This window comes from Trichosurus vulpecula, chromosome 9 (assembly GCF_011100635.1).
Source record: "Trichosurus vulpecula isolate mTriVul1 chromosome 9, mTriVul1.pri, whole genome shotgun sequence".
Classification (NCBI taxonomy): Eukaryota; Metazoa; Chordata; class Mammalia; order Diprotodontia; family Phalangeridae; genus Trichosurus; species Trichosurus vulpecula.
In genome coordinates this window covers 202,810,801-202,835,820 of record NC_050581.1, presented here as the reverse complement: position 1 = coordinate 202,835,820, position 25,020 = coordinate 202,810,801, and the positions used below count along the sequence as shown (strand labels likewise).

General features: G+C 46.7%; 1 protein-coding gene across 4 annotated transcripts in view; it reads right to left on the bottom strand.

The window, feature by feature from the left end:
* The window catches only part of ELMO1 (engulfment and cell motility 1), a 405,316-nt gene that overhangs the window by 116,046 nt on the left and 264,250 nt on the right, over nt 1-25,020 (bottom strand). For all 4 annotated transcript variants that reach the window (XM_036738189.1, XM_036738190.1, XM_036738191.1 and 1 more), the window contains one exon: nt 17,157-17,293. In XM_036738189.1, the coding sequence (XP_036594084.1) occupies nt 17,157-17,293 (137 nt within the window). The remainder of the gene's footprint in view (nt 1-17,156; nt 17,294-25,020) is intronic.

The following is a 25,020-nucleotide window of genomic DNA, read 5'->3' as shown; positions in this document are numbered from 1 at the left end:
AGAGGTGCCCCCCCACCCAAACCCCCTGATGAGGATGGAGCAGTTACAATATTTTCTGGGAGGGAACATTTGGACATCTCTAGGGTCACAACTTGGGAGGAGCCAGTGAGAGCTAACAGAGGGCTGGGACTGTTGGCCATGGGGGCCACCTGACCATATTGGGAGGCTAAGGCATAGGGAGCAAGAGAAGAAAGCACTTGAAGGTGCATGAGCAGAACCAATGGCTGGTGGAGTCGATCTGCGGAGGAGACGACAGGTGGAGGGGGTGAGCCAAAGCAAAGAAGAGGAATGTCTCCCCTGGGTCAGGAAGACAGCTTAAGGGACAGAGCAAAGAAGTGGGAGGTCTGAGGTAGAGGGTGGCAAAGCCTGAGGCCAGAGGAGGCCACTCACCATGCCCAAAAGGACGAACATGGCAATGGGGGCTCAGTCTGCAAGGTCAGAGGGGTCACTGCCTATAAATAGCATTCATGCCAGGTGAGAAACTTGCCATGAAGTTCCCAGGATGACTTGAAGTTTTGTTCTTTAGAATTTAATCTATTTAACAATTAACAATTTAATTTAGCAATTTAACAATTTGGAAAATGTTGATTAAGTGTTTCCTGGGGAAATGAAGCCCCCAGCCTTACAAAGCATAGAGAGTAACAGGTACAGTCCAATGTACACTGACATCTAGGGACTGGAGGAATTCTGGCTTCAGAAGGTGCTAGATAAAGAGCTAAAAGAAATATGAAAAAGGGAGGGATTGGATTCTTTTTAGCTGGGGAAGACGGATCAGGGAGAAGGAGACAGCGACAGCTGAGTTGAGCCTTGAAGGAAGAGGAGGATTTCAAAAGGAAGAGAAAGGGAGAAAATGAGTGTGTGTGTGTGTGTGTGTGTGTGTGTGTGTGTGTTTGTTTGTAGGGGGTTGGGGACAGCAAGATGTCCCCCATGGCCAGAGAGCAGAATGATACTGGCAAGGGAGGCTAGACCTCCATTGTGGAGGCAAGTCTGTCCTAGAGACAACAGGAGAATATGAGAGCCAGAGAGCAGGGCTGTCAGGTGACCAGAGCTATGTCTTCAGAGAATTTTGGCAGCCCTGTAATGGGGGGAGGCAAGAACATCCAGGAGGTTAATGCAAATGTTCAATGAATCAATCAACAAACATTGATTAAGCATCTAATGTGTTGGGTATTGTGTCAAACACTGGAGACATGAAGCAAAAGCAAGGTGTTCCCTGTCCTCCAGAAACCTATGTTCCGCCAATGGACAAAAACCAAATAGGATTTGGCAGCTGGCTGGATGGGGTGGGGGGGTGAGAGAGGGACCAGAGAGAATGATCCCACTCAGGTCCTAAACCTGGGGGTTGCTAGTAAAGTTGTGGCCGGGTTGCTTTGGGACAATCAGTTTTGAGGGGTCAGACGCTGCTGGTGACAATGTCTAAGCAAGTGGTGAGAGATGGGCGGTAGCCTTGGGAGCCACCTGGCAAACAGGCAATGGTGAAGCTGTGAGGGAGCCAGTGGTTTATCGGAATGTGGCTTGGTCTGGGTGTGTGCTCACACAGAGTGATGTCTCTCTATAATTCTGTCTTTAGTCTCTAACCAGGACCAATTAGTGGGCTCTAAACCCTTAACAGCTTGGAGTTCAAGTCATTCAGACAGATGATGGTCACATAGCCAGAACTGCCATTTGATGGCAAATCAGGCCAAAATTGAGCACAGAAATGCCAAAATACAAAGACCGAACATGATTCATCCATCTCCTCAGCCCTGAAGGTCTCCTGTTACCAAGCCAGTGGCCCAGTGCTCTTCCAGATGGGACAAAAAAAGTGATGATCAGCTTCTCCTTCACATTAAGTGATGGACATGGGTGCACCCACCTGGGGACTGACTACAGCTCCCACACCTCCCAGTCCTGGGCAATCACCAGTCACTTCTGCAGAGCATCTCTCCAAAGTGATGCAGGCCATTCTTCAGGACTTTCTATATTCTGTGGGCAACTGTCTCAAGCTCCAATTGTCCATCTATTACCTCTTGCTTCTAACTACACCACTGCCATTCCCTACCCATCCTTCCTACTATGAGAAGTGAGACGGTGGAGTGATTGTCTCATCCCTGGAGTTCCAGATCAAATAAAGCTGTCTGCACTGTGCCCAATGCCAAAATATCTATCAATATTTCACATGTGTGTAAATATTTATTGAATTGCATTAAATGCACATGGTGCCTTCCTTTTTCTGAAGAAATCAAGTTTCTCAGTCACTCTCTGGGAAAAGAACCAATTTCATACAAGCCTAGAGGGTTCAGCCACCATTTCTCCATCTCTCAGGCCTATGAATCACTTTGACAGGGCAATAGGCACTTGGACAATCTATGTTACCTGGTCCTGTGTTCCACAAGAGCTTGGACAATGACAGAACAGGACAAACCTGGATCAGGGCAAAGGAATGGGAAGGTTGGCTATACAGAGCAGAAACAGGAAGGGCAAGTCCCCAGAAGTCCCCAGAGCCATGGAGAGGCAGGCTCATTGATTCTGCCTGTGAGGAAGTCAATCAATCAACACAAACTTATTAAGTCCCTCCACGTGCCAGGTGCTCTGTTAGGTCTGGGTCTGCAAAGATGGAAATGATGAACTAGTCCATGTCCTCAAGGTTTACATTCCTCTGGTGGGGGGGGAAGTATACTGTATATGTACCCACATACATACATGCATGAATTATATATGTATAGATGTATGCATATATATAATATAGATAAACACACATACATGTGTCTAGATACCTACACGTGTGTATATTTATATATATGTATATATACACACACATACATACATACATGTAGATATAATTAACGATTTTGTCTCTCCCCAATATTTGATAGTCACAAAAAGCAAAGAGTAGGTGGCAGAGGTAATGAACCTCAGTGTGTTAATAAAGTACTGTTACCCATCCATTGCCTTCTCTGATGGAACTAAAAGAAACCTGGCTGTTCCACAAGCAGAAAATCAGCCATGCTCCTGAGGGCCATTAGAAGTGGAGTTGCTAGTTCTATAGACAGCCCAGGCTGTGAACCCAGCTGTGGAGGAAGAGCACAGACCCTAAGAGGAAGTGCTCATATAAGGGGGGGGGGGGCGGGCAGTGGGGCATTTCTTTACCTCTTTTCCATCCTCAATAGCTACGTTCATTTGAGAGGGAGCTGTTGGACAAGGAGGGGACCTTGCATCTGACAGGACACCCAATCTTGACAAACATGAATACGAGGGGGTCATCTTGGGGAAGACAAAGCTTCTGGGTACAAGAAATGCAAGAGAAAAAGGAGGCCAACTTTCCACTCAAGAGAGAGCTAGCCCTGGCAAGACAGAGGAAAGGTGTTGGGAGGAACAGAGTCTGGGTGCCCAGCAGAGATGCTGTGCCCAGAGGCTGGGCCAGTAAGGATTCCATAAGGAAAACAGAGATGTTGAGGCCCTTCTGTACCCAAACTGAGTGCTGCCCGGGCCACAGGGGCCCCCACATGGGTGCCGGTAAATTCAGAGCCGAGCCTACTCTTTCCACAGATGCTGTGGGTATCTATGGAAGAATGTGCCCCAGGATTCTGGGGAGGGGCTTTGCTTTGCAGCTTGTGAGTTCTTACTATGTCATGTGAGTGAATGCTTTTGTTAAAATACAGCCATGTCTCCTGGCATGACCGTTAAGAGCAAACACACTGGTGGAGGCTCAAGGGCCATAGTTTTAGAAGTGAGTGCCAGCAGGTTCCCCTTTGAAGCTTGAGGGAGCAGCCATCCTCTGGGGACCTAAACTAGGAGAGCAAATGCAAGATGAGATTCCTTCTTCCTCTAGAGTTGGAAGCCTGGCCCCGCCTGGCCTGCCTAGGAGCCAGAAACTCAGCCTTTTAACTGTCCTCAGAAGTGTGTCAATTTTCTGCTATTTAGTGGCCAGACTTCTTTTAATTATAACAGCAAAAACTGTTCACACCTTATAAAGGGATCACCAGGTCTTGTTTGCCCATAACCATTTCATTATCTGTTAGCTGCTCCTTATTTTCTGTGGCTATAACAACTGTGGTGGAGGAGGGTTGGCCAATAAATACAAGATAATTTGGGGTGAAGGTTTATTATCTGGTGGGGGTAAAATTTGGTTGGGAAAAGTTTTATGTGGAAGGAGGATTTTGAGTTGAGATTGAAGAAACATGGGATTTTTATGAGGCAGAAGTGAGGATGGAGAATATCCCAGGCAGACAGAGAGAAGAGAGGAGAAATCCTGTGGGAAGTGTAAATGGGTGAGAAACCTAGAACTCTAGTCCAAGCAAGAGTCGATAAGGGCCTCAGCTAGGGTGGTGGCCACAACAGTGGACAGAGAAGAGGTGTTGCCGATGATCAGAAAGGTAAAGGTGAGTATGAGGGAGTGGGGAACAGGACCCCAAGGTCTTGAACCCAGGTAAAGGCTGGTTGCCTTAACAGAAATAGGGAAAGTGGGAAGAGGGGTGATTATTGGTGGAAAGATGCTGTTTTATTTTGGACTTGCCAAGTTTGAGATGTCTATGCCACATTCAACAACAAATAGTCAGTTGGAGATACCTAAATGTAGCTCAGAAGAGAGAGGGGGACTAGATGTTGACCCAGGAGGCATATGTATGGAGAATTTAATAGTTGAATACTGCTATGTAATATAATATTAGGAGCAGATGATTTTCTATCACAGACCTCGGGGTGTAGCTCTACTTATCTAATGAACAGAACATAAACTTCTTCTTCCTATTCTTAATTCAGATTGATTATCAGCCTGCTAACACTAAATTTCTCATAGCTGCTTTTTTCACTATTATCAATGGCAGATAGCCATGAATGTGAACCACAGCTCCCTGAAAAACGCCGGTGAGAAGGTATTCCTATCTTTCACAGTTGACAGATGAATGGCCCAGTGGCTTAATTCATGCAAAAATTAAATGTAAAATTTAATTGTATTGCTCAGTACTTTTATCAGACAGGGACTGACTCACTACTTAGGTTGGAGTAATTCCTAAATCAACTGTCTATATCCAGTCAGACTACCAACTTATTAGACCAAAGATTAAAATGAACATAAAACTAGGCAAAAGAGTAAAAATAAGGGGGAAAATGTCTTTCAAAGAAAACAATTCCAACTAGATCTATTTAAACAAACTGTTGGTGGAAACATCAGGAAATGGATGGAGGAACCAACATTAACACTGATTGTAATCATTTCCTAAAGAATTGTAATTGGTGTCAATCAATTGCTATTTGCAAGAAGAGCAAAAGAACTCAGAAATGCTCTCAGTTAGCAAACATTTGATCTCCTTACTAAAGGAGAGATGTGGTGACAAAGGTTTCAAATATAAGCTTGTTTGTAACCTATTATGGAGGAGGGTAGGTGATAACAAGTAGACAGAAGCAGCAGAGGAGGAAAAAAAAACTTTAAGAAATCTTGTTAAGAGACTCAGCTTAACAAAATCATCCCAAGGGTGTTAAAGGGTGACAGAGGAAGGAGGAAGACAGACAAGGAATGGAAAAGATCTGAAGGATTTTTGTCACCAACTCTTCACTATCAAGGAGAGGGAAGCCACCACAGTTGGACTTCATCATCCCAGTCCTGGATATGCTGAAGGAGGAAATGGAAAGGAGCCTAACAAAAACGAAATTGGGAAAAAGAGCTAGACCAGACCCAGGAGATCTACAACAGAAGTGACATAATGTGGAGGGAAGAGAGCATCACATTTCAAGATATGTGAAAGGGGGTAGATACCAAAAGCACAGGGGAAAAAATGTTAGACCCTCTTATGATCCTACTCAAAAAGGTACCCAAGGGAATGTTAATAGCTGCTGGCTCATATGCCTACTTTCCCAACTCTACAAAATTTTTGAGGCTAATCTACAGATACATGGAATGAATCCCCGAGGAAGGTATGAGAAGGAAACAGGAAGGCCTTCCTAAATGATATTGCATAGCAGACACATGCTGACAGTCACACACTTACTGAAAGGAATAGAAAGTACAGGATCCCATGGTGTTGATGAACTGCCAATTCTAGAAAAGCCTCTTATTCGGAGGCTTCAGATCCCAGAATTATAGAAAAGCCTTTGATTCAGACAGAATGAATGAATGAAAAAATATTTATTGGAAGTGCTTGCTATGGACCAGACAGTGTGCAAAACTCTTGGGATACAATCCCTGCCCTCAGGGGGTTTACTTTCTAATACATGGAGAGGACAGTAGTGCAAAGACACCCAAAGGACTCTGACAGTGTCTCCAGTGCATAGGCCAAAACCATATCATATTCCTTGAAAGATGTAACCACAGAGATAGCGTTGGCAACCCTGTGATTAGTGATACCAAGTGGCGCCAGGAAAGAGGGTGACAGATACTTGTCAAAGGTTTGCTGCCTCCTGGAGGAGGGAGACAGCAAGTCACAGAGAGATTCCTCTAAGGGGGTGAGCTCATGGTGGGGGACGTGGTAAGGATGGCATCCAGCTCAGGAGCCAGGCTGAAATTTGTGGTAACTCAAGGTCCCTCTGCCCACACTCGTAAAGCAAGTGAGGGAAGTGTGCTGATTTTCTGTACTGTTGTATGCAGTTTGCTTAGATGGCCCAGGGAGCTGCTCTATCCATACCCATGGACAAGGAGCATCTCTGTGAGGATTGGAGCAGGAGGGTGGGCTGGATTGCCTTTGGGAAATGACAGAGTTCTTTTAAATGACACCAAAAAAGGGACACCTGATATTCTCCAGTGATGTTGTGTGGATGGCTGAGTCATGCAAAACCACAGCCTCCAATGAACTGAAGGTGATGCTTATCCAAAGGGCAAAGGAATGTGGGAGTTGGTTCCAACACATTAAAAACAAGAGAAGAATTTTACAGGAAAAAAACAAAAAGCAGCATCAGGGATACAATCAGATCGCTATATGACTGGTACCATCTGTCTGGTGCCATAGCAAGAGCAACTGAGAGCCAGTGGGCTCCCTGGGAATCACTGCAATGTGAAGGACCAGCAGAAAGACCCCAGCACAGGGGCCTGGATGGGCAGGGATGGAGACACGAACACCCATGAAGTCACAGACCTAACAAAGCAACAGCACCTGCAGCGACAGCTTTTACGCAGCCGGTGAAGTCTGCAAAGTGCTCTACAGACACTGAGCCTCAGGACATCCCTGGGAAGTTGGTGCGAAAACCATTCTTGTTTTAGAGATGAGGAAACTGAGGTTTAGAGGGGCTAAGTGGTTTACCCTGTGCTACTTTTTGATTCGAAATGAGATCTTGCTGACTCCAAGTCCAAACCTCCCTCTGCCATGCCACCTTGCTGACAATAAGTCTGTGCATCTTAAACCATGACTTGTGGAGAAAAGGACATTTGGCAATATGAACGTGAATTGATTACAAAGGGAAATAATCAAATTATTAAAATTCAAAAGAATTGACTCCTCTCTTCCCTCCTGGAAAGGCACTGACAAGATCCATTTGGATGAGATGGGCTAATTAGGCCCTTCTAGCCTGGGATTCCCTGACTTTCATCTTAATAAGTGGCAAGACATAGGCACTCATTCACAGGGCATTGGGTTTGCATAAGGCAGCCTTTGTGGGGCTTCTCCCCACTGTGAAAACCAGGAAGCAAACACCAGTTTCATCTGTAAACTCAGCCCAAAGGAAGGCTTCTGCCATCACGGCCCCCTTGGGATCTGAGGAAAGCTTGCCCAGAATTCCTCCTCTGGTACCTGGTACCTGGAAGGGAGAAAATGGACCCGCTTGGCCCGTGACCACACCATGAGTTGCGGCCCTGGAATTCAGGCAGAACATGGTCAAGAGAAGAAGAGTAGAAGGGGAGGGGAGGGTCTAGGCACAGGAGGGATTGAATGTCCATCCAAAATCAAGCCTGTGTTTTGTCTGAGCTAACTTCTTCACGACTGGCACATTCAGAGGTTAAGGGGGTTGTCACCCTAACTTGGAGCATCTAGCCCACGTTGCAGACCTCCATTTATAAGCACACAGGCACTAACATCTGACCTAGATAGAGCTGATCTTTGGGGGACAGTTACAGGTGTGGCCTCATTTCTACAGACTAGACAAAGATGGAGACCCACTGGGTGGCGAGGAAGTAGGTGTGTGCACACGTTTTCTCATACCCTTATTGTATGGGTGAGCATGTCTAGACGGCTTCTATATGTTTCACTGAACCTGTCATTGGCTTCACTTGGGTGTGGCTATGTCTTTGCCATCTGATACCCTGCACCTGACTGACACAAACCCTGAATATAGTGGTTAATGATAATAATGATGATGTCATGTTATTATTAACAGCTGGGTGGTTCAGTGGATAGAGAGAGCATCGGAACCAGAGTCAGGAAGATTTGCATTCCAATCTAGCCTCAGATACTTACCAGATGTGTTACCCTGGACAAGTCACTTAACCTGTCTGCCTCAACTTCCTTGACTGTAAATGAGGTTAATAAGAGCACCGACTTCCCGGGGTTGTTTGTGAGGATAAAATGAAAGATGTGTAAAGCACATGGCACAGTGCCTGGCATACAGGAGGCGCTTAGTAAATGCTTATTCCACAACAACAATCATCGTTTTATTCTCATCATTATTGCTGCAGTCCCTCCTCATCCCCACTTCTTAGCTTCCTAGATTTCCTTTTCATCCCCCAGGATCCTTCCCTCTCAGACCAGCCCCACCTGATGCACAGAGCTTGTCTGTACAGTTGTCTGCATGTTGTCTCTCCTGTTAGAATGGGAGCCCCCTGAGGGCAGGGACTTTGGATTTTTTGCTTTTCTTTGTATCCTTCACTCTTACACAGGGGCCTGGCATACAGCAAGTCCATTATAAATTGTCCACCAACTGACTAAGCTAAATGTCTGAGGCAGGATTTGAATTCAGGTCTTCCTACTGGTTACACCATCGGCTGCCTGGAATACACTCGATTGTCTCAGAAAAGTGAATTAGATCCGGGGGAACTCGAGTGGGGCACTTCTTGCACTGAGCCATCCTTTCCCTTGTACCCGGTCATCTTAGGTGTCATCAAGTTCCTTTTGGACTCTGCAGGGAAACGCTGACCTGCCTCCACCTCGTGTCATGTTCTCTGGCTCTAGGAATGACCGCACTTCGTGCCCTCACCACTCCCAACCAAATACTTCTTTCCCCAAATGTTCCTCCTGAGTGATGCTCTTGCCTTCACAATCCTGTTCTGTCTTTGCTGCTGATTTTTACCTGTGGTGTTCTTCAAAGGCGTTGGGGGTGGGGGCAGGAAATAGCCTGGTCTATCTCAGAGGAAACCTTCCCCCTTCCTTTTGTTGTAGGTTTGGTTTGGGGAAGGGGTAGAAAGCTCAGCTTCTGAGTCATCTGCCCTAGGGGATGCAGATCGGAGCATTTCCAGTCAGACTTTCATCCTGCAAACATAAGCTCACTATGGCTTCTTTATTTGCCATGCCTTTTGGGGGTTTCTCTGAAGCCAGCTCTGCTCTTCCAGATAAAGTTCCAACAAGGCAGGGCATCTCTGGGCAGCCAACCAGATGGGCTCCTGTTTGGGGATGGAAGGGGGTGCCTGCGGGGGAGACTCCCCAGCCTGTGCCCAGCCCTTGCCCGAGGAGCTGTGCTGCTACCTACAAACAAAACCCAACGGCTCTTTAAGGAGGCGATGCCTAGTCCCTGTCAGTAACACCAGTCCTCTCCATCACCTCTTCTGAACAGAAACCCCATCCCAAGACATCATTTTCCTCTCTTTCTGCTTGGTTCCAATAAAGCCCAGACTCCAGAGACTCTTCTCGCTGATTCTGAGCATCGTGATTCACAAAAATGAGGATCTGCCATCGCATGCCCACTGACCTTCTCATCGGTGGCAGCCCAAGCAGCACAAAGGCATCACCTCAGCCTGCACCAAGCTATGAAAACAGACTTGAAAGGGAAACAGAGGCACAGGCGGTTCAAGGGGACTTCTTAGGAGCAGGGTATCCTCAGCTCTCCAAAGGAGCAATCACAGAGAGTGAGAAGAAAGGTGGCCCATTTTCAGAAAAGCCAAGGGGGCAATAGGGAATCTAGGAAAAGACAGAGAAGCTGGGCCTAAGTCATGGCTCTGCAAAGGATTTCCTGTACGACTGCTTTCTGCCACTTCATCTCTCCAAGACTCGACTGTCTCTTCTACAAAATGAGTGAGCCTCTGAGGTCCCATTTATTTCTAAAGGAGTGAGTCCACAAAATACAGAGCTTTCTGTACTCCATAAGTGTTTGCCCAACGGAACAATGTAAATGTCTTGACTCAGATCTCGGAACTAAATAAGATGATATTGGTAAATGGTTAGCATAGTGCCTGGAACATTATAGACATTATCTACTTGCTTATCTCCTCACCTTTCCTTCCTCCATATGTCTCAAAGATGATAAAAGATGAGAAAGGAGGAGCTATGGAAAAACAGATGCACCGATGTATTGTTGGTGGAGCTGCAAATAGATTCATTCATTCTGGAAATGGAATTTGGTATTATGGTAAGATAGTGACTAAAATGGTTATACTCTCTGGCCCAGAGATCCTTCTGCAAGGTAGGTGTATACCCAAAGGAGATCAGCTATAATAAAAGGATCCTAAATACACCAAAATATTCTTTGAAATCTTTTTTTGTAGGAGCAAAAAATTGGTTACTAAGTCAGTGCTTTATTGATCAGGGAAAGGTGGAACCTGCAGCCTCAAGGACACATGTGGCCCTCTAGGTCCTCAAGGGTGGCCCTTTGACTGAAACCAGACTTCATGGAACAAATCCTCTTAATAAAAGAATTTGTTCTGTAAAACTTGGACTCAGTCATAAGGCCACACCCGAGGACCCAGAGGGCTACATGTGGCTTTGAGGCCAAAGGTTCCCCACCCTTGGAACCAACTGATACATGGCTATAAGGGTTGGATGTTACTGTGTGGTAGGAAATGTTAAATATGAAAAACATGGAGAAACCTGGGAAGAATTACATGAATCAATGCCAAGTGAAGTAAGTGGAACCAGGATAAATTGTGTCCACCGTGACCACAGCCATGTGACTGGAAAGGACAATACAACTCAATTGTACCTGAAGGTTAGGGGATGATAATGACCCAAGCTGGCCCCGACAAAGGCAAGGAGAAGACGGCACCTGCCTCTGCTTAATGGCACTCGACATTAGGCTTTCCTGGGAGGTCGGATGGTTTTCATTCTTCTTTACAAGGGATGGCTCCCTGGGAAGGGCAGGGAGGAGGGATATATTGAGAAATGGAGGGGATGCAAAATCAAAATACAGCCATAAGAAGTGATTTTTAAATACAGAACTATGAACCTTACAAGCTCTGGAGCTGACAAGGATCACTCTGACTTCCTGGGTCTCAGTTTCCCTAATTTGTAAACCAAAAGGTCTCTAAAGCGCTTCCAGCCCAATCTCCGAACCTTGGAGTCTGGGGCTCCATTTCACAGGACCACAGAATTTTCAAAATTAAAGGCCCTTCATGTGACAGATGAGGAAACTGAGGCCCCAAGAAGTGACGGGACTTGTCCCAAAGTCATGAGACAAAATGAAGCGCACAGCTGGGATTTGAACCCGGGTCTCCTGACTCCAGATCCAGTGTTTGCTGCACATGAGCCCCTTCCCTAATGAATCAATGCCCCATTTTATAGAGTCTATAATTATCTTGTTCATTGGGACAGAAATATTTCCTTTGGAATCAGTGAAGATTCTCATATGTTGATGGATATCCACTCTAAGTTATCTTCCCAACTGCCTTTCTCTGCTCCTGATTTGCATTTTAATTTAAGAGCTTAAATCTCATTAATACTGGAAGGATCATAGATGTCATGAGTGTGGGCACTTTCTACACCAACGGAAGGTGCATCCCCTCTCATTAAATCTTGCTTAAAATGAAGGGGATAATTTACATTTCATTTGGACATATCCTAATGAAAAGATAACCAGGCTTTATCAAATTCTTCACAAAGCCCACAGAAGAACATGGAATTCAGGCCATCGTCATTTGATAAAAACTGATGGGAAGACCCCCTCCCCACTGTGGAGCTAGCCTACCGAGGTACTAAGTGGACCAGGGTATCCAGAGGGGAGCAGACCAAGAGCATCACCAGTGTCCATGTGCCCAGAGAAATGGTCCCCAACAGGACGCAGCAGCCGAATGGCGCCGTTCACAGGCCAGGCTGAACCCACTGTTCAGACAGAAGCCTCTGAAAAGTGCCACCAAGTCCATCTGCAGAATCAGACAGAATCGGGGAGCCCCGTTCCCCCCCCTCCACCTGGAGCTAGCCATGGCTCGCTTGTGATCTGGCTCACTCTGAAATACTAAGGCATCGCCCAGGGAACACAAGCTGCTCCTCTTCTTCCTCTCTCAGATAAAGGGGGTTGTGCTCAGCTGCTTCCAAGGTCCCTTCCACCTCTTAGTCTAGGATCCCATGAAGTCGCTTGACCCTCTGTGACTCAGTTTCCTTCTCTGTAAGATGAAGGGCATTAGATTCAAAGGTCTCTGGGTTCCCTTCTAGGTCTAAGCCTCAGATCCTATGACCCTGAGAATTGCATTGGGTTACTCTTGCCCTCACTGGGAACGGATGCGAGTATGTTTACAAAACTTTCCCAGGATGACAGAGTGTTGATTGAAGGCCAACAGATTGTGCTGAAATTGGTGAGTGATCGCCATGTCTGTTCAGAGGAATATATAGTAAAGGAACTCCAGACCACAAACACTCCACTCTGACAAAAAGGGGACACTGAGTGGAATCATGCTGAGCTCTTCACTGAGAAAAAGCACGGACCCCGGGGCTATTGACTATTAGAAATGGTACTGTTATTTTGCTTACGGAATCATTTCTTCAAGCCTCACTAAATTTCCTCCTTTGGCATCGTTTCTCAGAAAGAACAAAGTATCTTTGCCAACACTGGAGAACCTGGATTTTGGGGGTCCCAAGGGCAGCCGTATTTCCTGGCCCTTCACACACTCCTTGCTCAGAAAATGTATTTGCTGGGCTCATTCAATCAAGCTCCAGACGTAAAGGCAGGCTAGTACAGCCCCCACGTCCCCCAGCCTCTCATCTGCCTCAAGAGACCATGGTTCGTGCTGCTGAATCTGGTGGGAAGAGAGACACGTTGATTAGAGGCCAACAGATTGTGCTGATATTGATGAGCGATCGCTCATCTGTTTAGAGGAATATACAATACAAGAAATCAAAACCACCAAACATTTCACTCTGATAAAAAGGGAACATTCAGTGAAAAAAAATTCTCCCCACAATGCACTGGTTCTCATAAGAGCTTCAATTTTCTGTGTGCCAAACCTAGAGGAATTTTATGAAATGTGGTTTTGAAATGTGCTTTGAAATAAATTTCCGTTCATGAAATAGACTGCCAACCGTCAGACTGATAACCACACGCCTGAACTCTAAAAGGGGCCGACTCTCCTCCAAGATTCATTTTTCAATGAAAATGCACACCCACTTTATTAGCCACCAAGATAGGTTTGGCTCTGATCGATACCTTAACACCAGAAGGAATTCTAATGAACACAAACAAAGCAGTTAACACCCCAGACTTCCCACAGGGAAAAGGAATATGAAGCTTCCTTTCTTATCTTGTTTTAAGCAACTTAATCTCTCATTTCATTTAAATAAAATAATTACATTTAGTCATCTCAGTTCCCAAAACCAGTTAGATATTTCAGTTAATGGAGCTACAGAACTCTGTGCCAAACGTTGATTGGGGGAAGCAATGTGGTGTGCTGTTAACATCGGTAGAGTCAGAGATTGGCATGCCAGGCTTGCCCCTTCACTTCAAGGAGCAAGGGGATGGTTCCACAGGCCCTCATCCTGGTTAGGCAAGTCTAAGGTACTGAGAACCACAGCTTAGGAAGCACACTGACAAGCTGGAGAGTGCCCAGAGCAGGGTGACTATGCCCAGGCATAGTGACTAGCTTAGGGATCATGGCTTGTGAGGACTGGATGAGGGATATCAGAATCTTAAGCCTGCAGAAAAGGAGACTGGGTGGAAGGGGCCATGAAAGCTATCTTCAAGTCTTTGAGGGGCTTTCCTTTGGAGAAGAGGGACTTGTCTGCTTCGCCCCAGAGGGTAGAGACAGAAGCAACAGAAGGAAAGCTTAATAAGACATATTTAAACTTCCTAAAAATCAGACCTCCTCCAAAATGGTGGGATCCCTCTCACCATGTGGATAAAGGACAAGGCACACATGAAGGTACTTTCCAGTGCTGAGAATCCATGATAACTCTTCAATATATAAGCACATAAACACCTATTATGTTCCAGGCACTATACTAGGGGCTGAGGAGTCAAAGATGAAAAGTGACCCAGTTTTGCCCTCATGGAGCTTATAGTCTAACAGAGAAGAGATATATATTGAGATAAACCAGGGTGAATCCAGGTAGAGAATGACAAAGTCAAGGGAAGAGCTTTCAGAAAATCTGAAGGGCAGAGCACTTTCAGCTGGGGGATCCCAAAGGCAAGAGGGAAGATGACCCCTGATCTGGGCCTAGGAAGAAGAGAAGAAAGCCAATGGGAGCAGAATGCACAAGAACAGAGGGTCGTTCCCTCTGGCCGAATGCAGCACACAGTCGTGGTGGGGGGTGGGGCGTAGCTGGGAGCAGAATGTGGGGGCCCTTCAATGGAAGACCAAAGACCTTTGATTCTGTCCTGGAGCCAACAGGGAGATAAGGAAAATTCTGTGGCAGAGAGTGGGACAGTCAGATTAGATAACCCTGAATTAGGGAGACTGATTAGGTAGCTGTGTGTAGGATGAATGGAGTGAAAGGAGGAGGAACAGCAGCACCACAGATCTAGGGCTGTACAGGGCCTCGGAGGTGGTCTAGCCAATTTTACAGGTGAGAAAACCAGGATTCAGAGAGGAAAAGTCTCAGAACTAGTAACAGGCAGGGCCTCAATGATCCCCTAGCTCTCTGACTAGGGATTTCCTCAGCTACGCCACCAAAGGTGAAGTGGGTGGGAGGGATGTAGAGAGGATCCTGCTGATGGGGACCTGCCTTGTCACCTCAGTGTCTACGTTCATCTATGGATGAGTCCACTAGCCTGGAATGGGCTTGGAATCATCGCCTCCCAGGTCAGCGATCATAAGCTCACCTCCCATCCACACTGCATGAATCTTAAGATGCGTTCATCCATCCATCCATCCATCCATCCGTCCATCCATCCATCCATCCATCCATCCATCCATCCATCCATGCTGTTGATGCCATTGGATGCAGGGTCCTTGAGGTGGGAGCAGCATTTAGCACAGGACCTGGCACGTTGTTGGTCCTTGAGAAATGCTTGTTAATCAACTCCTTACAATGACACTGGGTAATTGGCATAAACATTGGCCATGGCACATCATCGGAGAGGGCTAACAGACCAGAAAGGGAGGTGACATGATCAGAGTAAGAGGTGAGTGAGGGGCTGCCTGGGTGGTGCCAGATAATGGGGAGAGAGGCCCTGGAGGGCCCTCAGCAGACTGAGCAAACCCCTGGGGAGGATTTACAGGAGGAGTCTGACAGGAATCTCACAGGTCGAGAAGGCGGGCATTGGCTGCAATCTGCAGAGGTGGAGGCAGTGTGCATATCAGGGAGATTTCAGATCCACCCAAGTACTAGAGACAAGATCATGTATTTGCATATGATTTTCATCTGACTAAATTCAGTTGGCACACTGAAGTTTGATTAAGGCTTACCTAAAGATTCTCATTTATCTTTAATTACTTCTGTTTTGATTCTCATCCACCCAGAACTCTGGATGCCTTGGACCAGAAGAGAGTGACAGACAGAAGGGAGACACAGCGCTGGAGGATGGTATGATCACGACCAAGAAGTACATCCGTCAAGGATGGGGCACAGGCTGAATGCAGCCCACCTGAGGCTGTGAGAACCATGCTGAGTCCTTCCCCCACCCTCATCTCCACCTCAGCACGAGCGAGGCGCCAGGACTCTAGTCAGTCAGTCACACTCCTGCTGCTTAGGCCAGGTCCTCAGAAGCTGAAGGGCCTGGAGGACAGGGCAGAAGAAGCCTCTCCCTGTCCTAGTCCCACTGAGAGCCACGGATGGACAGAGAATGGATGGACTCCTGACTCCTCCCTGCAGCATATAATCCAGTGTCCAACACAAGGAGGAGAGGAAGACTTACTGGCACAGTCATGGGCCACAACACCTGTCTCCAAGACCTTGTCCCTCTCATCATGGGAAAACAGCATGTCTTGACCCAGAGGGAAATTGGCTTCCACGCGAGGACTCAGATACACACTATTCTGACAACAGGCAGCGATGACAACTGTGAAATATGAAGGGGCGAGTGCACGCGCGCGCACACACACACACACATGCACAGGCACACACATGCACACATGCATTCACACACAGGTGCACACACACACATGCACACACACGCGCGCGCACACACACATGCACACATGCATTCACACACAGGTGCACACACACGCGTGTGCACACAAACACCACACACACACATTCTACACACACACACATACACAGGCACACACACACGTGCATGCCACACACATGCACACACGCTCACACATGTGCTCATGCACACGTGCACACACATGTGCATGCCACACACATGCACACACGCTCACACATGTGCTCATGCACACGTGCACACACACGCACATACACAGGCACACACACACATACACAGGCACACACATGTGCACACCACACAAACATGCACACACGCTCACACATGTGCTCATGCACACGTGCACACACACTCACACAACACTCACATACACATGCACACACACACGCACATGCACACACACAGGCACACACACATACATGTGCATACATGCATGCACACACAGGCGCACACACATGTGTGCACACAAACACCACACACATGCACACACGCTCACACATGTGCTCATGCACACGTGCGTGCACACACACACACACACACACACACACACACACACACGCTTCCACACAACCCTAGTCATCCAAGGAGAAATGAGAACACTTAAGGAGGCGTAGCCAGCTGCAATCACAGCTTCTCTCTTCTTCCAGCGAAGCCCAAAGATCAAAGTCTCCCACTCCTCCTCCCTGCACCAGAAAGCAGGCCGTGGTCCCTCTCTCCCATGGCCGACACACAAGCTCATCCAACAGCCGAGAGCTGTCCCGCTGGCCCCCGGCTCATGCCCCCCCCCTCCTTGCCTTGTTGAAGTCTTCTGAAGTCGCCCTCATCTCCTTCCACGTCTTGTTCAGTAGCTGGATGCAAATGCAGAAGAATTCCTCAAAGGACCGGTCGTGGGTGAAGAACATGGGGTGGAAGTCATTGCAGGTTTCACTGGCTGGAGAAAGTCAAGAGAGGAAAGAGGCAGGTCAGAGCGGGACAGAGATGACAAAGTGCCCGAGGCAGGGGTTGCAGAAATGGCCGAGGGCTCAGGCCCAAGTATCCACAGGCACTGGAATGAGTTAGGACCAGGAGAACCAGCCCATGGACCATCGATGCATCCAACCATCAATCAAGCACCACTGGTTACACTCTTACAACTGACCAAGCCAAGCCTCAGAGACACAAAGGCAGAACAGAATCAGTCCCTGCCCTCAAGGAGTTTACATTCTATCAAGGAAGATAAAGGTCCATGAAAAAGCAGACATAGGGTTGCTAACTGAAGAATCCTCCTTTCATTAGCCTCAATTGAACAAGATGCCCAGCTCAGGGAAGACACATTCCAGGGGCTTCTACTTCCACAATCCTCCCACCCCTCCCCCCCCCCCCCCCCCCCCCCGCAGTTGACTCCTAAGGGTTAACTTACGCACAGCGTTAGACCAGCACTATCGCTGCCAAACTTCTTCTAAGCTGTTGGGCACCCAGAGGCAGCTTATGGTTATCCTCTGGGACTCCAACCATTGCAAATGCACACTCCCTTCCCTTCCCCATCTGCCTTTTTTAATAATCCTGAAGCTTTAATCTCTTAGAGATAGAGACAGCTACCCTCCTGGGCAGACCCCCTCCATCATCACCAGATCCCCCCATGTTAGCTATGACTGGTTTTCCCCCTCTGTATAATTAATTATACTTTTGCAAATGGCCTCCTTAATTATTTCTCCCCCATTTTCCTCCTCTTTCTGTCCCTGAGTTGGCAGTTGTGGGGAGGGGGTAGGGAAGGAATGACACAGTTCTCATTAGCCCTCTGATGCTGTTAACCATTTATTCTCCATGCCCAGTTAATGGACATGCCAAGACCTTCCTCCTCTTTCACTGGGCCCCTCTCCTCCCATCCCAGGCCTACCTGCTCTAGCTGCTGCCAACATTTCATGTATCTCTTTTCGACCCTTCACTCTCCTGGCCAGCCCCCTTGGGACTCCCCCTCCTCCCCTTACCTGGACTGTGGCAAGAGCCTCCTACCTGTCTCCCTGCCTCAGGTCTCTGCCCATTCTAATCTACCCTCCACACAGCTGCCAAAGCATTGGCCTCAAGCTCAGGCCTTCAAGCATCCTCTGCTGACCTTACTCTATGTTGGATTTCCTTATTTCTGTAGGTGTCATTCCCCACATCACCCTTCCCCACCCCCACACACCCTATAGAATGTTCGGGTGATCCCAAGTCTACATTGGGAAAGGACCTCTGAATCTGTCGGGCCCATCCCCCTCCCCCTCCCAATTGTATGGATGAAGCATCGTCGGGATGTGGTTTCTGGAAGGCAGGGACCGTTTCCGCCAAGCCCCTCAAATTCTACTTGTCACTTTAGTAAGCATTTAATAACTCATTGTTCACTGGAAGCACTGCCAGGCCATGCCTCCTCTACTGACTTCTTAAGCACAGAATTTCCCCATGCCAGGTGCTCAGCATGGCCCCAGCACAGCACAGACACATCCTAAGTGCTTGCCCAAGGAGTGAATGAATTTCAGATGAATGCTATCTCCTTTTATTTTTGAATTACCCATGTATGAATACAACAGCCTCCCGGCCCTTAAATAATCAGCTCCCCTCAACCCAACAATACCAACTTGGCTGTTTCCACAGACACCGACTTCTGAGGAGATCAAAGGGTTTGGGAGAATATGCCTAAAGATTGCTGTATGGTAGGTAAGTCAAAGGCAGAAACTAGCTACAGAGTTCGTTGGAAAGAGATTTTCCCCTATTCCCCTTCCCAAAAGGATGTCAGGTGGAGAGGCAGGGTCCGGGAAGCACACAGGATAGAGGGGGAGGAAGAAGATGCAAGAGGCTGGAATCCCTGTGGCCTACAGAACCCAGGAGAAGACCCTTCAGGGGGAGGAAAACATGATCCCAGACGGGAATCCAGGAGTTAGTCAAGGCTCCTCTGGATGGCCCAATAAGCCAATGGCATACTCAGTCAAAGGGGAAGATGAGACAAAGGACCAAGATCCATAGGAGCAGCTCCTAAGCTGGAGAATCAGCACCGAGCAGGCCTGGATGAACACTATGCCCTACCTAGATTGAGAGCTAGAAAGGCCTTTGAAATCATCTCACCCAACAACTTCATTTCACAGATAAGGAAACTGAGACCCAGAGAACTTAAGTGATTTCCCAAGATCATACAGGGACAAAACTGGGTCCTACGATCCTAAGTCTGAGGTTCTTTGAACACACTAAATTGCCCCCCACGGCTGCCTCACCGCACTCTGCTGCCTAAGATGGTGCATTTTTATGGTGCTGGAATGCCAGGACTGAAGCCCTGGGTGATGAGCATGGACTTCCTGTGTCTCAGTTCTTTCCTCTATCAAATGAGGCATGTCGTTTAGATGATATAGGTCCCTTTCAGCCCCATCACTAGGAGCCTCCAAAAGTTGGGGTGACCAAGCCTGCCCTGACTGATGCAGCATTTCTAGGAAGATCCAGTGAAATGATGGCCACAAAAGGGATTTGACAGGAGGCTCCAGACAAGTGAAAGCCAAGGTGATGGAGAAAGAGAAGGAGGAGGAGGAAGAATTCTGACAGCACCAATAATCAAGTGGTCGTCAGGGGCCTCAACCCCCCCCCACCCCCTACCCAGCTTCTAATCCATCTTGTTCACATCTCAGAAACCATAGACAGGAAGACCCTGCTGACACTGTGGATGCTGTCAGGCAGGCAGTGGCTGTGGGGAGGGGGCTTTCAGAACTGCCGACCTGCAACACACTCAACTATTTAGGGAGCCCAGAGCTCAAGGCTGTAGGCATAAGGCTGTCAGTCACACTATCATAAACACCAAATTTATAAGACCCCAGGAAAAGCCCTTAAAATCCTATTACCATCTGAGGATCTGGTATTCATTACAGGATTACAGCCTTTTTTCCTGGTTCAGCAGGAACACAGTAAGTAACTTGCTCTTTCTGTGGGAGGGCTGCTGTAAAGGGAGGCTGGCAAAGGTACTGACTCGAGATTTATGTGCCTAGCACGAGGTAGGAGGCTGACTAGACACGATACTAGAAGGACAAGTCCAGTGAGTAACAGGAAGGGTGGTAAGGTGCTCCTATATCAAGGCCACAGTCACCAGTAAGAGCCCAGGTCTTTGGGTGGGGGCCAGGAAGGCTGAAAACCTGTCTTTCTCTCTCTCTCTCTCTCTCTCTCTCTCTCTCTCTCTCTCTCTCTCTCTCTCTCCCCCCCTCCTTCCATCCCTTCTGTTTCTTTCTGGCTGCTTGTGACATTTTCCATTTTCTTTTTAAACTGGGAGCTCTGGAATTTGGCTGTTATTTCTTGGAGACTTCATTTTGGCCTCTGTTTCAGGCAGTGATCAGTGGATTCTTTCAATTCCTATTTTACCCTCTGGATACAAGATATCAGGGCAGTTTTCCCTGATAATTTCTTGAAATGTGACATCTAGGCTCTTTTTTGATCATGGCTTTCAGGTAGTCTGATAATTCTTAAATTATCTCTCCTGATCTATTTTCTAGGTCAGCTTTTTTTCCCCAATAAGAGTTAATATTTTCTACCACTTTTTTCATTCTTTTGACTTTGTTTTATCGTTTCTTGAAGTCTTATGGAGTCATTAGCTTCTACTCACCCAATTCTAATTTTTAAGGAATTATTTTCTCTAGCCTATTCTGCTGTTAAAGAAGTTCTTTTCTTCAGTGGATTTTTGTGCCTTTTTTATAACCATTAGGCCAATTCTGTTTTTTAAGGTGCTATTTTCTTCAGTCATTTTTTGTGCTTCTTACTAAGCTGTTAATTCTCTTTTCCTAATTTTTCTGCATCACTATCATTTCTTTTCTCAATTTTCCTCTACTACTTGTATCTCTTTCTTTAACTCTTCTAGGAATTCTTGCTGGCCTTGGATCCAATTACCATTTTTCTTTGAGGTTTTGCTTGCAGCTCTTTTTACATTGTCTTCTTCTGAGTTTATGTCTCGGTCTTCCCTGCCACTGTAATAGTTTTATGGTCAAGTTTTTGTTGTTGTTGTTGTTCTCTGCTCATTTCTCCAGCCTATTTCTGCGCTTTGAACTTTATGTTAAAGTTAGCCCTGCTCACCTGAGGGTGGGGAGGCGCTGTCCTAAGCTTCAGGCTTGTGGTTGTTATTGCTATTTTCAGAGCTAGTTCTGGGGGTTTACAATTTTTGGTGGTTCCAAGGTTGTGTGATCTTGGGAGAGGTCTGATTATTGTCCTTACCCAGGAAGGACCCTTGTTCTCCTCAAGTACTAGGACTCCTCTTGGCTCTGGAACTGTGGCCAGGTCTCCTGATGCCTTGTGACAGACTCCCAGTGCTCCTCCTTGTTACTATGACCCAGAACTACTTATGAGCAATAGATGTGCCAAGCAGTGCCAGTTGCCTCCAGTGCCAGCAGAGGGTCCCCAGAATCTCTTTCTGACCATTTGCCTGACCCCCTTACTGTCTCTGGGCTGAGAGCTCTCAAAGCTGCTGCTGCTGCCTCCTAGGCCCACCCCTGGTGCTCCTGCCATGCTCAGGGCCTGCACCCACCCTGGTGTCACAGACCTCTCCTGCAGACCTCCTAAGTTGTCTTAGGCTGGGAAAATGTCTCCCTCTTACCACTTGCTGGCTCTGCTACTCCAAAATTTGACTTGAGCAGTTAGTTTAAATTTGTTCAGAGGGGAATTTTGGGAGGGTTCAGCTGGGTCCTGGCATGCACCCCACCATCTTGGCTCTGAAACTTGTGTCTTCAAATCAATTTTGAAGGTCCTTTTGAATCCTTTTATAGGTTTCTCAACAGTGAAGCTCAGGAGGAGAGTTCCAAACATTACTTCCCTCCTTCTACATCTAGGTCAGAGAAAGAGGCTGACTCAGGTTCCTTCCCAAATGCTCATGTTCCCACCCCCTTCCCGTCCATTAAAGGCTCTGAGAGATTCACCTCAACATAATTAATTACGTGCCAGAGAAAGTGATCTTATGCTGTTAAAAGACATATACCAACAATAATAACTCATTGTTATTATTTAGGGTTTACAAAGCACATTTCATACACTCTCTCATTTGATCTGTGAGGTAGGCGCTATTATTTTCAAATGTATTTACAGGGTGAGATAGAGAAGTTAAGAGATTTGCCAAGGGTCACAAAGCTAGGAAGTGTCTGAGGTAGGATTTGAACTCGATTCTTCTTCACTTTGGGCTCAGCACTCGTCCACCACTGCCCTTCCCCTCCCCCCTCTACTGCACCTTGTCCCAGGTGGCTTCTTATTCTCCTAGCCCTGGTTGTAGTTCTGCCTCTGAGCCCTTGAGAAGACTGAGTTCTCTTTCTACCGAAGATCAGTCTCTGTGCCCTTTCTGGGCTTTGAACATTGCAAAGATGAAAAAGAACCTCACTTCTGGACTGCCCCTTCTCCTCCTCCTAAGTCAGGCTGCTGGATGCCTGGCTGGACTGTCTGGGACTACCCAGGAAACAGGTCTCTCCAGGCTCCATTTTCCACTAAAGTGACTCATTGCTTTCTGCAGCATTTTCTGCCTGCTGCACACGTGGCCCGGTTATCTTTGGTCTGTTTGTGTGTCTGTTTTTGCTGGACTAAAAGCATGCTAGATTGGCTCCCTCCTGGTAGAGCCCAAAGGTAGTGACTTTTTTAACCATTAGCAATGAATCATTAACGATTAAGTTTTTTTATGAATCAGTAGATTTCAAGAGAAACTAAGCTACCAAGAATTCCTGGAAAAGACATTGAAAAACTAATCATAAGAGAAAGATAAGTGAAAACAGCCCTAAGGTCCATCTAACCTATCTAGAAAAGATGAGAATGCCCATTGTTGGATGTGGGAAGACAGGGAAGACATTCGGTGCTGGTGGAGTGGAGGATCGATTGGAACATCCTGGAAAATACTGGGAATTATGGAGGAGGAAGTGCAGCATTGTTCCTAGCCTTTGATGCAGACATCCCACTCCTGACTGAGTGGACAGCTCCAGGGGGTTGGAGAGAACATGGAAAATAACAGCCCAGAGGTACAATGATATTTACATCAGCGTGATCTATGTTCACAGAAAAGAAAGAAACGAAACACGTGTCCAATGACTGGGAATGTCTGAAGAAACTCTGCTGTATGAATGTGAAGGAATGTCACTGCCCTGGCAGGGATAAGGAGAGCTTAGCATTCTGAGAACATGAGAAGCTTTGTGGTGAGTGAGGAAGGGAGAAGAGAGCAGAGTTAAAACGCTAAGACACACAGTGACTGCAGCAAGATACACAGACACAGTCCTGAGTGTCCACAGAACTCTGGTCACACACACAGCCAATGGTGGAAACAGAGCCAAAGGGGAAGACACATCCCTCTTTTCTCTTAACAAAAAGTTTTGAGGGGAATGTACTTGGTAGCAGAGTGTTGGGAAGTGCCTGTGGAGTCAGAGAAAAACATATTGATTATGTTTTTAAAAACATTTATATTTTAGTGATTTTGTTACTATGTTGTTAAATTATGTGTGTGTGTGTGTATATATATATATAGAGAGAGAGATCCACTTCTTTTTTTTTTGAGATCCACTCCTTAAAGAGAATATTATATATTGCAAAAGTTCAGTTTCTTTTTCTTTTTTCTTTTTACATTATTTTCATTCTGTTTTACTTAGATTAAGAGAAAACAACAGGAGTTAGAAAGCAGAGTATTTCTTTTACTATAATTTTTTTTACATAACTTTTCCAACCTGGGTTTAGGTAAGTACTTGTCTCTCCCCTTCCATTAAGAAGGGTCCTTTTCAAGCCTCTGTATTGTTCTTTTTCATATACTGATACATGTTTTTGTTGAAAATTGTTTGCAAAAAAGATTTTTTTAAATATGCACAGAAACCCATTTAAGAGATTCCACATTCTGTCTCCTAGTGTGCAGTGGTGCCCAAGAAATATGATGACTCAGGAAAACCTCAGAGTAAGAAAGGCAGCCATGGGGTCTCTGATAGACCCTCTAAGGGGCAGGACCCTGCCCCCGCCCCGGCCTGATAGCGTCACAATCCTGGGGAGATCCTCAAAGCCAAGATGGCTTTCTCAAACTCAGGTGGTGCAGGCAGGAGACTATAGTAGTCAGTGATGAAGAGAAAACCAGGGGTTTCCTACTTCATCCAAGAATGGCTTTATTATATCATCTTTTAAAGATGCTAACCAAAGAAATCATATCCAATGGTCCATTTGGAGATAAAGAAGAAAAGTGGCAAGGCCACGAACTGATTTGAATGTTCCACATTTTAAATGTACCCACTGGGCAGTGTTCCATTTCCCCATTGTAATTGGGCAAGTGGGGTGAGTGAAAGAAAAGAAAGGGTGGTGGGAGTAGAAGAAATACAAATCACAGTTACAACAACAGGAAAAACACTTGACTCCCTTCTCTTTTGTGCTCTGAAGAGCCAAGCTCAAAGAGCTGCACTTGCTACAGCTGGAGTGAGTCTATCATCAGAAAGGTTTCCAGGATGGTTCCTGTGACAGACTGCCTGGGGAGGGAGGGCAAGCCCAGCCGAGAAGGGCAGGCAACGCCTTTACCACTATGGCATGGATCCCTCAGTGATGAAATGTTTGTCTGCAGTAAATGATCGGAGAAAACCAGAGAATGGCCCTTGGTCCGGGGCAGCCCCTTCAGCCCCTCAGTGATGATGTCGGAATGGTGGAAGGGGGCGAGCTAGCCGTAAAGAGCATCGATTTTAGTGTGGT